Below are 16,488 nucleotides of genomic sequence, written 5' to 3' on the forward strand. Positions count from 1 at the left end.
CGAAGCGGAGGTTTAAACAAAAACTGAAGATACCGAACCGCAAAGGTTTAAAAAGTTTATCTCTAAGGCTATAATCTATAAGTTACGGTTATACGTTTATCGAAAAAAGCTGCCGCGATTACGGAACGAATACTTTTCTTTCCACTGCACTTTGAAGTTGAAACGTCGCGTCATATTCATGACATCACAGGAATCCTTGCACTATTGTGCGTTTTTTTTTTTTTTTTTCACATCGAAAGATCCCTGTTGCTTGTCGAATTCTGATAAGCTGTTGTAGATATAGCTCATTTTATACGCAAAAATTAATTCTCCACCTAATTTCGCGGATAACTATAACATTAACGCATATTTCGACGGGTCATAAAGTTTATCATTTTTTCCCACCAATTGACGAGTTTAAATTTAATGTCCCAATATCCAGACAGTACAGTATTGACACTTGTATACAAAAAGTTTTCTTGTTATTTCGACAAAATTTAAACCGTTATCGTAACGATACTAATTTTACTTAGGTCGAATGTCTTACTAAGTTTGGCAAAAAAAAAAATGCAATTCTCCCCAGTTTGAACACTTAATCGGTTGTCGACGATACGTATTATCTTCCTACCCATCCCGTTTCCCTTCGCTCCGTTCTATCGTACAGTGTAAGCTATGCACCTCGTACCTACCTGCTCGTTATCGGATTTGCTGCTGCGATGAGCGGATCAAATTTGTGTCAAGTTCGCTGGCGCGTAGCACCGAGTGAACGATTAAACCCGTGACTTTTATCGGACGATTGAGTATAAACGCCGATAAATTCATTACTGTCAAGCATCAATTCATTCGAGGTGCTAGGCTGCAAGCATCCGGTTGACGTCCAGAAGTTTTGTCGTTACGTATAACCTACCCTGTTCCGTTATCTAGAGATGAAATAGGTAATGGAATCGAGCGAGGAGATATTCAGAGCTATGAAGGAAAATGGCGACTCGTCGACAAAAGTTTTTACATTCCGTTGGAAAGAGTATTTATATAAAAAAAAAAAAAAAATAAAAAAAGACGATTTTTCTCTTCACCACCCCCGCGCGTATAATAGAGAATATTGTGCAAACAAGGATCAACTTTTAGATTGGATATTGTTCGTGCCTGTAGTTAATATTGTTATAAAATATACGTAGATTGTAGAACTTGCACCTGTTCCTTCGTTCAAGCTGATTAACTTGATATATATATATATATTTTATGTATATCGTTGTACCGTTCTATTTGAAACACCATAAATTTTACCAATTTCCCCTTGTGTTTTCGAAAGTAATATGTCCTCACCACGATGTTAATAAGCTGAAACTTTTGCTCTCAAAGACTGCAGGGTTCCCATATGCATGTATACTTGTATGTAATATTAACGTACTTACAAAGTCTACGTTATACTTCGTATTTATATATATATACGAGTATATATATACACACACAACGTACAACTTGTGATTCAAGTTTTTTTTATTACGTACGTCAAAGACACGCCGGTTAATGTTCTTCGTCTATAAAACGTGGCATATTGTCTTGCATTTTTTGCAAACCAAACGGCAATGCCACCGTCGTTTATTTAATGAAAATCAACGAAGTAATCGATTTTTATGTACATAAATGATTACATACCCTATTATACCGTACATATACCATATACAAGCATTGATTTTTACGAAAGCTTTTAATACCACGAGGCGCGGACGTTTGAATGTTTTCCATTAAAGTTCAATTAACTTCCCATAATATGTAATATGGGAGCATTGAAATATTCTCTTTGCTTTCGATAATTCGGTTTCAAATACTATTTTACCTACCAAATGCAAACGTGCGGGTGAATTCATGTGAAAAAACAAACAAACAAATTTGTTTGAAAGGGTTTTCGGATTGCCACAATCTCGGTTTGTTTTTATTCTTCTACCGACGCGGCCGTTTGAAACCAACGTCATCGGTGACGATATAATACAACGTCCAAGGTTTTAAGGTTGATCTGAAATTTGAGAAGGGAGTCGAGTTTCTTTGGACATTCCGAACTCTTATCTTATCTCCGTATAACGTGTCGAGGGAATTTCTGACGTATGTATCGCGTAGCTACACCGCATCGACTTCCTACTTTCTCCTTCCCTCCTCGACCTTATTCTTACCTTCTTCTTCCTCCATCTTTCCTCCCCTTTCCTCGAAGAAGAATAGCCATTTTTCTTCCAAAACCGGGTAAACGATGAAATACTGCATCTTTATCGAGTCGCTCGTTCCGCCTCTCAAGGGCGTAATACTATAATACACTTCCTCTTTAGCCTTTTCCGCTATTTTCCTTTATTTTCTTTTCCATTCTTTTCTCTCCTCAGCTTTTCCTCCACCAACCTACTGTATTATCAAGCTCCATCACCGTGACACTGATGTATTTGGGTTGTGCATGCGTGCGCCTTGTTGTATACCTAACGACAGTTTTGTACTAAATTCTAAAAAACTCCTCCCGTCATGGGCGTTTGGGTTTATTTTTTTTTTTAACGTTCTACAGCGATAAAAAGACGAAATATAAATTACGACGTCAGAGTTTTTTTTTTTTTTTCTCGAAATACTAATACGCACGATTTTCAATCGGGTATACGTATTAAAAACTCTTATATACGCCAACATTGTCAATATTGAAAATGTTGTATAATTTTTTCCAAAGCTTTTACGTTATATGTATATGTAGATATGTAGGTATATATAACTCGGTGTATACTTTGGGAATTTCACACATGCGCACACTGACGAAACACGCTGTGGCACATAAGGTAATTGGACGCTGCTTGACCTGACCTGATTTTATTTTACATATTTGTTTTCCTCGACGCCGCTGTCATATTTTTCCATCATACGTATACTCGATCACTTCGCAAATTTTATAAACAACAGTCGGAAAGTAGGTTATGATACCTGAAAATTTGCATTAAAAGAAAAGAAAAAAAACCTGTCGCAAACATTCAACCGCATAAAATTGAAGGAATCATCATTATTATTATTATGACACGTTGTGGTTCACGATGATAATTTGGATGTCACGCGTGGCTTGGAAAAATGCTTATATATAATTATTACGCATCGGTGAAAAACCATCGATTCGTTATCGCGTGGCAATCTTTTGCAGCGCTTGTTAATTTCGACAAACAATTAATTCAGACTCACTCGACCCTAAAACCACGAAATTTCGGCTAATCGTTAGCTCGCTTCCTTTGGGGGAGGAATTCATTCCCAGCGGATATACGGAACCGCGTCAATGCGGTCTCACGGTATTTTGGCGCGAAGAGGCGATGGGATTTTTATAGCATCACTTCGGAGCGAGGAGAAGAAAAAAGTTAAAAAAATTAAAAGAAGAGTAAAATTAAACTCTTGGCCATTTTATCTCCATCGGTTTAAATTCTAATGCAATCTTTTCCCTGCTTTTTCCTTTTACTTTTTCCTACAACTTTTTTTTTTGTCAATTTAGGTTTTCTGTTTTATGTTTCTTAATATAACGTAAACTTTTCTGTATTTGCTCACAGTTTGCATAATTGGAAATTTATATAAGTAGAGAAATTCAGATAATGGTATGTATCTTTCGTATAATTTAGTGATTTTACGAAGCACAAACTTGGGCGAAAACCCTGGCTCCGTTATTCCATTGTTCGCGCATTTATAACACTGGGAATTTGGAATCCTTTCCACAGGGGCGAATCCAAGGGACAAATTTAGTTCCATTCGGGCAGCATGGCGGTGGCGGAAAACCGCTGCGAAATCCTCTTTCCTCGCTCGAAATCTCTGCTTGCCCAGTTTAATCTCCGATCAAAGCAGCTTCGACGCTGCCCGTACTTTCTGTGCTTTTTTGATTATACAAAGACCGTTTCACTCCCACCTTGAAAATCCACGTATTACGTGTCTTATACACGAATCATCTAGGGAATTAAACCATCCCGCAGCGAATGCACGAGTTGCGTTTCACCTCCTATCGGACATCGAAAACTTACCCCATTTTCAACCGATTGCAAAAAAATTTATTTAAAATTTGACTCATCTTTCCCGCGGTAAAATATTTACTCGGAATCGTGTAACGTTTTGCGAAACAGGAGGGTAAAAATGAAGGATCGGTTCTTTACTTTAGCGATCGATGTGCGTTACCGCCGATAAAATTACGGGAAGAAAACGACCGAAGTGAAATCGGATAAAGCAAGTATAGCCGTGAGGATAGTTTCGCGTAAGTTGGTCGCAACCGTCGCAACTATTCGATCCGCGATAGGTATTATACAGGACGATGGTATCTTATAACGTTTGTTTATCCAACGTTGGGCGATCCTCGGGAGATTTCGTTGCCTTGTCGTTGGATATAGATAGACGTAGAGACGACTTGCCCGATTTTGGTAAAGAGTCGATAAGTCGTATATACGTGTACGGGAACGGTAGAGACGTAGGAAAAGGATCTCGACGATTCAAACTCTTCCTGTTTATTCCGTAATACATATATGCACGTACAACCGAGTTGTTCAACTCCTAGACGGCAGTTACGTACGTAACCGAATGTTGCATCGAAAACTGTACGCCACCAACCCCGTGATCGGATTCTCGATTCGTACCCACTTACGTAGGTGTACGTGTGTAGGTATGCATATGCCTATAAGTATGCAAAGAAGGCACAGCCGACGTCGAAACCTCCGACAATCTTACGAAAGTACGACCCAGTCCCCTCGATATTTACGATTCATATTCCGGCCAACGATCGAAGCTTTTACAAACACTTGGGAAGAATCCTGAATATTTGGAAACTGCTTGTATTTTGATACATCGACAAATCTTGCCTCGTATTCGTGTAATGTATACAAGGGACGGCAAATTGTCCGGGGGGGTGACATTTTTCCATTTACGAAACACGCAACGCATCTATAAATTTTCCTCAATCCTTTCCGCAGCTCGTAAGTATGTAACATTTATGTATATTTTTTATACACCGCTTGACGACATTCTGTTTAACATAGTCGTGGAAAAAGGGTAGTGAAAAAAAAAAAAAAGAATGGGAGAAGAGTTATAGAAAAAGAGAACCATGCGAGAGAGCGAAGTCGAGGATATGATACAATGTTCGAATCTAATTTAACTAGAAAAAATTAATTACCGCGAAGCGAAGCTTTACTAGCCAATTATAAATTTAAGCTGAATTAAATCTCGGTTTAGTTCACTTTCGCTAAGTTTTATATCCAGCTCGCGGTGAAACTGCGCATAAAAACTTGATAAATCAGGGCGGCTGCGGGACCGGCGTTATTTGAAGGCGTCTCCGTTCACCCGGAATCGAGGGTTTGGTAAAGTGAATATTTTAAAACTACTACTAAAGGACGGTTTTAATGGTATAAGTTGGGGAAATAGTTCCGTATATCAAGTTTTCTATAATTCTATAATATACCTCGGGTAAATTGAGTCTGCAAGATCAAGTGAACCGAGGCGAAGCTCCGACCGAAGTTTCGAGCCACTGCTGCTGCCGCTGCTGCTGATGCTGATGCTGCCGGGCTTTCGGAGCTTTTCACGTTGTCTTATAGCGTCGGAAATTATAACCTCTCCCCTAGCTACCGGATATATGTATAGGCAAGGGTCGTCAAATATAAACGAGACGTAAAGTGAAACGATTGACGGGCTTTTGTGCCGCCACTAATATCGTTCATGTTCGCTAAAATTCTCGTACCGTGGCAGAAATTTCTGTTATAACGCGGATACGGATTTGTCGTGAAGAATATATTCAATGGAATCGTTTTTCAGCTCAAAGCTTTCGCAAAGCTTTTTCTCTCCAATTAGCGGCTGTAACTGTCGCAAATGTCGAGAGTAAAAATATTTTTATAAATGAAAATGAAAAAAGAAAGAAAATACATTTCATTGCACAGATAAAGACGAGCTTTCGTCTCGTGAAAACATCGGTTCACTTTCGCCTTTCGAATTCTATTTCTCGTGGTGTAAAGCCGCGGCACCCCTTGAAGAAAGAAATTCATAAATAAAAGAAAAAAATTAATTTCGTTTGAATAAGTACATATACGTTAATTTTCTTTGATTCGAATCATCGAATTTGCATCGATTTTTTTTTTCCAACTGTCTACGGAACTATGTTAGGTCTAAAGATTTAGCCGAGCTACGAAATTTCTAGTTGAACAAAGCGATACGCGCGAAATTGTTGGCAAATTATTATACGGTTAGTCAAATATACCCGCACTTTCTGTAAACAACTTATTGTAAAAAAAAACTGCTCAACCAAAAGCAACGACAGTCGATTCAGAGTGATTAAACTCTACGATGAAAGAAAACGTTTCAAGTACCAATCTATAAAAAGAATTTACTCTGGTGGGGGTGACAAAGAAACGCTTCCACGCTGCAGCTTTTTGTATACCTGCACGATGTTTAGAAAGTAAAAAATTTGACACAGATTATGTTTAAGCCTCATAATATATCGAACCGTCAACGTTAAGTGCTCGAAACTATTCGAGGCAGTATAAAGTACGTTATACAGCTAGCGTATAGGCCGTACATAGGAGCTGTAGTTGGAACTTTAACACCCATCCATCCGTCCGTCCATTCATCCGATCGTCAAAGCTTTGCAGGATATCCAGCGTACACGCTGCACATAGAAGGAGATACCCGAGGTCCTACGGTATCCATCTCTTGGCTATCGGATGTTGCTCTCGCGTCTGCGACACGGGCATGTCCTCGGTTCTCTGTGTGCCTCGGTGAGCTTTTCCTCTTTCTCATCCCATCCGAAAGATACGTCGCATCGTCGTTTGCCGCGCGCGGTTAAGTGCAGCCCATTACAGCGACGAGATGGACGACGTGTTCTCCTTCTTATTTCCTTCCCTCTCCCCGTTCTTCTCCCTTTTTCCTCGTCATTTTTCTGGTTTTCTTTTCTCTTTATATCCTTACTCGAGCACGCCTTCGGCGCTCGGTTGGGTGGGAGTCAAGACCCGAAAGACCGGGAAGTCGACGTGTCGAAAACACGAAACCTTCGAGATACGAATTTCAAGATAACGAATGATCGGTGTGCTGGTATTGGGACTTCCTATAAATCATTCCGTAGAATAATTGTTTTCTAAAAAGTTTATTCAACCGTACGCCGTTTTATCCGAAAAATTATTTTCAGAATATGTAGTTTGAAGAAGCGTTTGAGAAAAATTTATTTATACATTTTTGCCTTCTCAATTTTTACTTTCCTACGAGACAACTTTTCGCATTTACGGTCTTTATACGATTTTAATTGTCGGTATTTCGACTTTCGGGGTTTCGTACCGTAGAATTTTTGCATCCCATCCGTTCGGTAGCCGCGACGTGCCGTCTGGCGTATATATCAATTCAAAGGTGCAAAATTTATTCGTCGTATAAAAGTTTACGTTGGAAATTACCGTAGTTACGCTTTACGACTCGGTTGTTATACGGTTTCTCTCGATTCAACGTTTCCTCAAAATCCGCTACCCCAACTTTTACTTGGCAATTTCACCCTCATACCGCTCATCCGTTATATTAATTCTCGCATGGCGCATTTAAATATCGCGAAAAGGGACGATAGCAATTATTACGAAGGGTAGTCCGCATCCGCCCCTCGCTTACGCCGACCTTACGATTAACCCTTTTAGGGACAAACCTGTTTCCTCGGTTATTTCACCGCGACAAAAACCATCGTCGTTTTCGAACTCGTCCTTTTAAAGACGTCGAAGAAATTCGTTTATCGCCTTTACTCCAAGTTGGATTCGATTAATCATTTTTCTTGGTTCGCAACTTTTTTCTTTCGCTCTTTTTTTTTCCTCGTCCCGGCTCCCTCGCACTTCTTATTTATCCTTAAACGCTGCGTTAGGCGGGTGAACGAAACGAAATGGTCCATTATCGAAACTCGATCCGATACAGGTTCGAGGTCGAATAATAAAAAATAAAAAAAAAAATAAAAAAGAAACGGTAGATCCGTTGGATGAAATAACTGTTATAGCCTGCTGTATTCTCGATGATAAATCGGTGATAAATTAATCTGCACACATGTCTAATTGTAAGTACGACTTAAAACTTCCAAAGACACGGGACTCGATCTTCATAAATTCCTCATCATGGAGATGAGTACTCCTCTGAGCTGCGTAATATTTAAAACGAGTAGTAAATAAAACGCTGGTGTAATGTACAGTGGTATAGGTTACATAGGTGTACGCTTGCGAAATAGAAATAATCTTGCAAATATCTCGCGCGAAATCGTGGAGGGTGTGCAATATATATATATTTATGCTTATAAAGTAGCATAAAGTCGGAGAGCGGTAAGGAGTGCAAAGAAGTCTGTGTCCTCGCAGTTTTTCCCCGGCAACGCACAGCATTATCCGGCAAAGTAACACGTTGTAGTACAACGTCTTCGGAAGCGGGATGAGGAAAAATAAGAAGAAAAGAAAGACGAAGAAAGTGAGGAAAGGAAAATGAAAACGAAAACCCACCACCGTTCTATACCAGTATTTTAGATTCATAAAAACTCCCAAATCTCACTCCTCGCGTTTTTCTTCCACCCCTGCTGCTGCAAACCGTCGCTACAACGTTTCGCGGTTTTCTAACGATCGTAAATCACGCTCTCCTCAAAGGGGGCATGCGCAAGAAAAGCACGTACGAGTTGGCGCGTGAAAAAACATTTCAAGCTCTTTTTCAACAGTCTCTTGTACCGACTACATGTATTATACGTGTATGGGGCATTCCACGCCAACTCAGTAAACTTTTTTCTTCTGAAAAGCTTCTGAAAAAATTCAAAAATTCTTCTAATCAATCGTCTTTATCCTATTATTTTTCAAACCTATCTCAAAAATACTCGAATCGATTTTCATGGGACAAAATAAAAAAAAAAAAAAAAATACGTTCCAAAATGAAACATTTTTATGCGAGATTCAGAGTGGGATCGATTTGTCTTTTTTTCAATTTGTTTTTTCAAATCAATTTTTCTGTTTTTAAATCGTTTTTTTTCCGTTTTCAGACTTGTTCAAAATTTATTTTAATATATTATATACGTGTATGCGTAGCTACTCATCTAATTCCGCCTGAAACCGAGCGATCATTACACCAAAACTGCGCTTTCTCGGGGTTCGTTTCATACTTTTATACCATCATCGTAAGATCCGAATTGACCGTTTACCAAGCCCCGACCGACTCACCAAATTACACATTATATTATATTATATATTAAACGTAGGTATGTATACATATACACGCGATCGTTTAACTTCACCCTCGTCCAGATTCTGCGGCGTCGTTCACAAAGTCTTTTACACACGAATTGGCCCCCGAAATTGAGTTCCTAAACGCGCATTCACCATCCTCGAAACTCCGTTCAACGGCTTCCCACTTTCCCCCTCCCTCTTTTCTTTGACCATTTCTTTGACTTTCACTCGCTACCGTCATATTAGATTAAAAATTGATGGTCAAAAACTAATCTTGCTTTTCAATTTGTTATTCGAAATAAATGTAATAATTTCGGACAAACAGCTACGTTTAGCCTAGAACATAAAAATTCGTTCGTTTGGTCTTACTTGGGATGTAGTCGAACTAAAAACTGATCACAGACGCGGATAATCATCTGAAAACAGTTGAATGCGATTCTCCGTGACTCGAGACCACAGAAAACTTGAAAATATCGTGAAAATTGGAGTCTTCATTTTTAGAATGATATTAATTACGGGTTATTCGTACAACGACTTTCCTTCTCTCCTCAATCTTCACACATAGAATCGTGGTAGGCGTATCTTCTCGTTCGGGGGGTAAAATCGGGCGAGAATCCGACTAGCTTAATGCGTGTAACCAACATCCGCGATCGGTGAGGTTTCCGCCGCCTACTTGCCTACTCTAAATACAAATCTCCGTTCCAGCTCGTTGTTGGGTGCTTCTCGCTAACGAGCAATTACTGACGAACGACTCCCTCCGTAGACTTTCGAGGCTGCTTGTCGCGCTTCTCCGCGCGCTTATTATGCCTACTTAAGTCAAAGCTCCCTCAGCCCACGTGCTGGTATATAATCAACGGTGAAGTGATCACCCTGTCAGGTTATACGAAGAAGGAAAAGAAGAAACGAGAAGCCACGCGTCTGACTGCAAGGTCTAATGTTCTTCCGCTTTATTTTATAGTCCAGTCGAAGAAGGTCTGGATTAAAAATATTCGGGATATCGCTGCATTTTTGCGTATAGGAGTTTTCGACCCTCGAGAAATTGAATCTGAAGTCACTGTTGAACCGCATAGCCGGCGTTTCGAGAAAATAGTAAAGCCCGACGTTTTTCGCGTTTTTCTCAAAAACTACTATCGATAGATGAAAAATGACTAAACCATCGCGGAGAGCTGAAAATTTTCCATCGAATCGCGTCTTCGTATGTCAGAAACAAAGCTGGATTAATAAATTAAGAAGATATAAATTATTTTACCAAAATTTCCAAGATACCGCCGATAAGTAGAATTTATTTTTTCTTGATTTGTTAATCCGACTCGGACGTAATTCGATGCAGAATTTTCCGCTCTACACGATGTTCGAGTCGTATCTCATCAATCGATAGCGGTTTTTTTTAAGGAAAGCGCGAAACACATTGAATTTTGCTGTTTTCTCGAAACGCCGGCTATTCAGCTCAAAAACGACTTCAGATTTGAATATTTATAATTCCGATTTATTTTGAATAGACTATTAGGTATAAACTTGGACGAAATCCGAGATGATATTATGATTCAGGGGAAAAATTTAACTGCAGTTAAAGATCAAAGGATTTATATTCCAGTCGCAGTATAATTGAATTTGTTAAAACGACTGGGTTGGATTGGTTAAAAGGTTCTAAATCGATATTTTAATGATTCTGCAGATACTGCATCACGCGTTACGTACCCCCCTTCCCCCGAACAAATTGTTACTCTGTCAAAATTCCCGCCGCATTCGGAAAATTCGAAGTGCTCGCTTACGTAAGATCTCGATATTGGTAACATTATACGTCCGGCATCCTCGATGTCGGTACGAAAATGGTTTCGAACCTCGTCGGTTTCCACCGGGCAATTTGTTTATGTAAATTGACCATATCGATTTTGGGTTACAGTTTGCGCCGAAAATCCCGGGCTAAGTGGGCGTTATCACTCCGGACTTTGGAGTGGAAAGCGTTGGTCCTGCTGCCGTCTGTCAACCAGATCAGCCGAGGGCTGCGATCCCTGCAGCTTGTGGAGTTCGCGACCGTCAGCCGTAGTTGGCGGACCCCCAGGAGTAGTTGGCCCGGCGTCGGAACGTCAAATTCCCAACCCTCCGGCACCCACCGAGGCGAACAACAACCCCGTCGCCGTTAGCCAGAATCGCTACATCTCCGGTGAGTCGAGTCACGCCTTTTACAAAATTATAATATGTCTGCTTGAGAGGAAATTCTCCGACGTTATCCTCACTGCCATTATTCTTGTTGTACGTGTTGAAGGTGCGGAATTATTATTATTATTATTATTGTTGTTGTTGTTGTTGTTGTCGTTTTAATTATTATTATACATGGTACAACAACACGCGGAGCTGGCTTTCGACTGCCTGCTGAATCCGTCAAATGTGATTAAAACGATGGACGGTATGTGCAGGTATCAGTCGGTAGTTTTGCAATTAGCGAACTACAACGGTTTTTCGTTTCTGCTCACGAGTAACGATTCTATAATTTTTTTAATTTTTTTGTCAACTTATTTAACTTATTTCACACACAGTTATCTCTTTACACCTATTTTTTTTTTTTTTTTGTTTTTTTTAACGAGCTCTTTATTCGAACACGTAGGGAAAAGAAAAAGTCTATTCGCGTCGGCGGATTGCAGGATTTTAAATTTACTTGAAACGGAATTTTCTGCCTCGTTTCCGACGCTGATAATGAGTTTACGAATGAACGACGTTTAGAGGAGCTTCTCTCTGTATAATTACTTAAATTACGGTAATTGAGCGACACCTTTGATCGCAGTTTGAAAAATTTAAACATTCGCATATCCGGTAGATGATCGAGGGAAAATATATCCGAAGAAAGGTGTAAATTATTATCGTCATTGGGTGGGTATAGTTTAAACTAATTGCGGATTAGGCTTACGGTGATTTAGGTTTGAATTTTACTACCCGTCGTTGAAATGCAAAGTAACATGTAATTGGCTAATACCCTGTCCTATGTATATATATATATATATCCTACGATTAACGATCGAGCAAGCGGACCTGCAGCGTATGTATATCCCCTTAATTAATCGACGCTCACCCTTCACCCTGAAACGTTTCATCCGAACTATTTGTCGAGCGAAAAATTATCGCGCTACATTTTGTCTCCACCTCGGCAAGTTTTTCTTCATCGTTCATACTTACGGTGTACGAGTGTGACACAAAGAGCATCCCAAATTTTCTATGCCAATTTTATAAAAAATCTTCATCAATCACAGGAGGTCATTATGCTTAACGCTCGTTATCGAATCCTCGTGAATTCCTGTTACAAATCTGTATCGATGCACGATTTAGGCGGTAGCTGGTATACGTATACGTATACGTACAATACCTCTACATACTCACAATCAGTCATCTGCAGGGCATGTGCAGGAGGCTTGTGAATTCTCGGTAGGTAATTAATCGTTCGATTTATACACAGTCTATATCTGTACTACGGTACCGATAGAGGAGATAAATTACCGGGATTATGCGATCATGCGATGTACGAATTATGCCAACGCAACGGCATCGTGTTTGATTTCGTCGATTTCAACGACAGGTAAATAAGGTACAAATCGCACGTGATATTGTGAAATTCTCCTTACAAGAAGAAAAAAACAACCAACAAAAAAAAAATAAATAAAAAATGGAATGCGATGGATACCTAATTGTCAGAGAGATGCGGAACTCTCAGCTAGATCTGATATTGTCTTACCGGCGATTTTCCTTCCCACTTTCAACATACTTTCATTCTTTTCATCTATTCGTTATTTTTTCGTTTTTTTTTTTTTTTCTCTTCTCATTTCTTTTTTACTTTTCACTCGTTATGACGCTCTTCAACGACAGACTCGCTAATTGCGGAAACATTAGCGTCCTGCGAAACAACGATGATGTCAGTTTTTATTTCAAAGACTATATATACACAAACCGTACTCCACTCTCCTGTACCGTTCTGCTCTGTTTTATTTATTCTATTCAATTCTGTTCTATTCCATTCTATTCCATTCTTCACAGCCCCGTGAACAACATTGTACGTGCATGTATGTGAATTAAAGGAGTAAACGTCGTGTTTACTCGGTAAACTCAGCTCTCGGGGTGGGTAGACTTGACTCTACTACTGCACATAGTTAAGGCATCAAGCTTCGTTTTACACCACACGGTGTATAATTATAACCCGCTCTACGATCATTTTTAAATATTTTAAATATATATATAACTACTCGTATAAATCTTTCTATTCATTTTTGGTACGCTGTGTAAATAACGCCTTAAAGTGTCAGGTAGGGAGGAGGGCTCTCTGCGTTAGGCCGGTGTGCGTATCTTTCAAGGACTCTTCCTGTCTCGAGGGATTCTCTTTCGACAAAAGCAATTTTATTCACGTCACATTTTCCACCGATGGATTCACTCGAGGTAAAAGCAGTTGTCGCAGGGCGGAAAAGGGGGGCAGATTTCGACTGACATGCTTGCAGGATTTTTATAAACCCTTTGATCCAGAATTGTTTAGAAAGGATATTTCGTCGGATGAGATCGAATAAAAATTTTTCAGTACTCGAAGTACATAATAATCACACACCGAACTCTGCGTGTGTCCGAAAGAAATTAAAATTATTTCATCTTCTTCGTTCGAATATGTTGGAAATCGATTCTTCGTCTATATTATATTATACAATTGTAGAACTGAAAAGAAAAAAAATGTCAGTAAATTGAAATTGTAAAACTGTCTTATGTGGAAAGAATTTCCTCGTCGAGAGATGCTACGTCAGGTTCTTCAATTAAAAGTAATTTCATCCAGTTTAAGGTATCTTAATTCTAATTGGAGAGCAATGGCTTGCTCAAGTTCATTGTGTCTGACCCTGATAATTAATTCTAATTGTTCGAGAGACCGAAAATCATCGCGATGCGGCGGCGTAAACGTTTGTCTTTGGATTAATGAGGGGGTTTTTTTTTTTTTTGTGTCCTCTTCTCCTTTGCGCGAGATCGCGGCTAGTTATCATATTACGAAAATTGGACAATCAAGGGAATTAAGCAGCTAGCTCGCAAAATTCTCCTCGTGGCATTCAACTCTCGCTTATTATTATACCTACTACACAGTGTCGTTCCCGCGTCCTTAAAACCATGTCGGTTGAAATTATTTTCTTGCCTTTTTTTCGCCCCTCTCGCGCTATTATACTTCCGTGAAAAGTATAATAGTAATTTTTCACCCCTGACGAGACGCGGGGTAAAAGAAGAAATAACAAATTATACGAGGTGTTCACCATCCGTGTGACAGCTTGAGGTTGTCGGCTGTACCATTCCGTTGACGGAAGCCGGAACAAAAACTCGTTCGAGTTAAGTGGATTCGCATCAAGCCCTCCTGGCGCTAAGGCGTTAAGGCGTTGAGGCGTCACGGTGTCGTCAGTAAGCCTTTCTATCTTCCTTACAACGGAAAAAAACGCGAGAGAAAGAGAGAAAGAGAGAGAGAGAAGCGTTCATTTGCCATGGAACAAGTCCCCTCGGGCGGTATGTATAACGTGCATGTAAACATAAAATGCAGTGAAACAAACGACAAAATTAAAACTAAAGTCGAAAAGGGGTAACAAAATAGAGATAAAATAAATAAATAAGAGAGGATGAGAGAGAGAGAGAGAGTGGGAGAGAGAGAAAAAAATGGCAGGATTTAGTGTAACAACCTGCAGCGAAATATTATGACTATGTATCAGGCATTCCGTATACACGTATAGTATATAACGAAGTTATTGACTGGCATCTTTTTGTTTTTTTTTTTTTTTTCTTCTTTCCTACAAAGGAGAAGAAAAGTATAACGAAATACGTATGAATTACTGAACTTGGCAGAATATATTTCCTACGGAAAATTTATTCGACCTCCAATTCTGCGGAGCAATATTTTATGTACCTTATATATATATAGGTATATGTATACCTAAAGAGGCAGATATTTCTTTTCGGGTTTCTGATTCTGAAATTGTTGTCGAAACGATCCGTCTTCGCGTTGATGTACACGATGGTAGACGCGTACATAGTGAGGAACAGTATTTCCCATGTCACAATTCGCTTGTCTAAACACACAGAGTGCTGTTATACGTCTGGCATCGAAAGCCCTTGGTATATTGGTGCTTGCTGAGGAAAGACCCCCTCCCTTGTCTCTCTTGTCTCGATCTCGTTCGCGGGATAAAAACGTTACGAGAAGAAACCGGCTTCAAAATGAATCTTTTCCTACTCTATTCTCTCCACTACCGAGATTCCTCCTCGTTTTACTCGAGTTTCACACAAAATCGGACAAATTCGTTGCGTTTGTTGCTCGTCTCTTTCGCGATGCAAAAAGTAATTTATACAAATGTTTCTTTTTCTCAGTTTTTCGCGTTACGCCGAGTTCAAATAATCATATATGCGAGAGAACGATCGTTGAACTTGTTGAAATAATTTGGATTCTTTTCTTTTTTTTTTGCAAGGAAGATCAATATGACAAAAAAAAAAAAAACTTGTTCGTAGAAATTCCGACTCGACGGAACTGCGGCTGGAGTTTGTACGTAAAAACAGAAATATATGAAGATTTATACACGCGGTTGGTGAAAAATGTCAGAGAGAAGGTGGCGGAGCGTGGAAAATTGTCCCAATTTCATGGAGTACAGTGGATTTGAATTACAATTTTTCGCCAATGAAATATTCAACAATTTTTTTTCCTACCCTCTATTTCTTTTTTTTTTTTTCTCTCACATCACGCATAGGTGCACGGGGTGCATTATCGAATTTTTTTCGTACCATTATCGAAGTAAAATGGTATGTAAAAAAACCGAGAGAGACAGAAAGAAAAAAATGATTAAGTAACGCCGTATCGGTTACTTTTGTCTTCAGCTGTATAACCTTGCATACTCGACTTCATTAAATGCATTTCCTTGCCTGCATATGGCAGATGCGACCTCCCTCTGGTTTTGGAAGCCTCTTTTCCGCAGTGTCTCCGTGACGTCTAGCTACCGGGTACAAATAGAATCCCTACATAGTTTCGTATGGTCCATCGCGTTTGTCCGGGTGAAACTTTGAGCCCCCTCTAACGACGAGAACTCTAATCTCACGGCGGTACGAATCCTCGTGACAGTTGGAGAGTTATACGCCAACGGCGAATCCCTTTGTAATTCGCCACTGAGAATTTCCTGGCTTTGCCTGAAAATTTATAATCATTTCGTTTAACCAAACTCGAGTCGGGGCTGATGGTTCTTGATGAACAAATTCCAGTCCGACAATTTCGCCGTATTGCCTCTGCGTAACGATTCAGGCACTTTAAACAGGAAAAGTATTCCAGGTCGATCTCTCCGATTTGATTTCT

At 39.6% G+C, this 16,488-nt stretch overlaps 1 protein-coding gene across 2 annotated transcripts in view; it reads left to right on the plus strand.

The window, feature by feature from the left end:
- Window positions 1–16,488, plus strand: part of LOC124307921 (tyrosine-protein kinase Btk29A) — a 151,742-nt gene that overhangs the window by 8,703 nt on the left and 126,551 nt on the right. For both annotated transcript variants that reach the window (XM_046770106.1, XM_046770107.1), the window contains exon 4: window positions 11,062–11,322. In XM_046770106.1, the coding sequence (XP_046626062.1) occupies window positions 11,062–11,322 (261 nt within the window). The remainder of the gene's footprint in view (window positions 1–11,061; window positions 11,323–16,488) is intronic.

This window comes from Neodiprion virginianus, chromosome 6 (genome assembly GCF_021901495.1).
Source record: "Neodiprion virginianus isolate iyNeoVirg1 chromosome 6, iyNeoVirg1.1, whole genome shotgun sequence".
Lineage (NCBI taxonomy): Eukaryota > Metazoa > Arthropoda > Insecta > Hymenoptera > Diprionidae > Neodiprion > Neodiprion virginianus.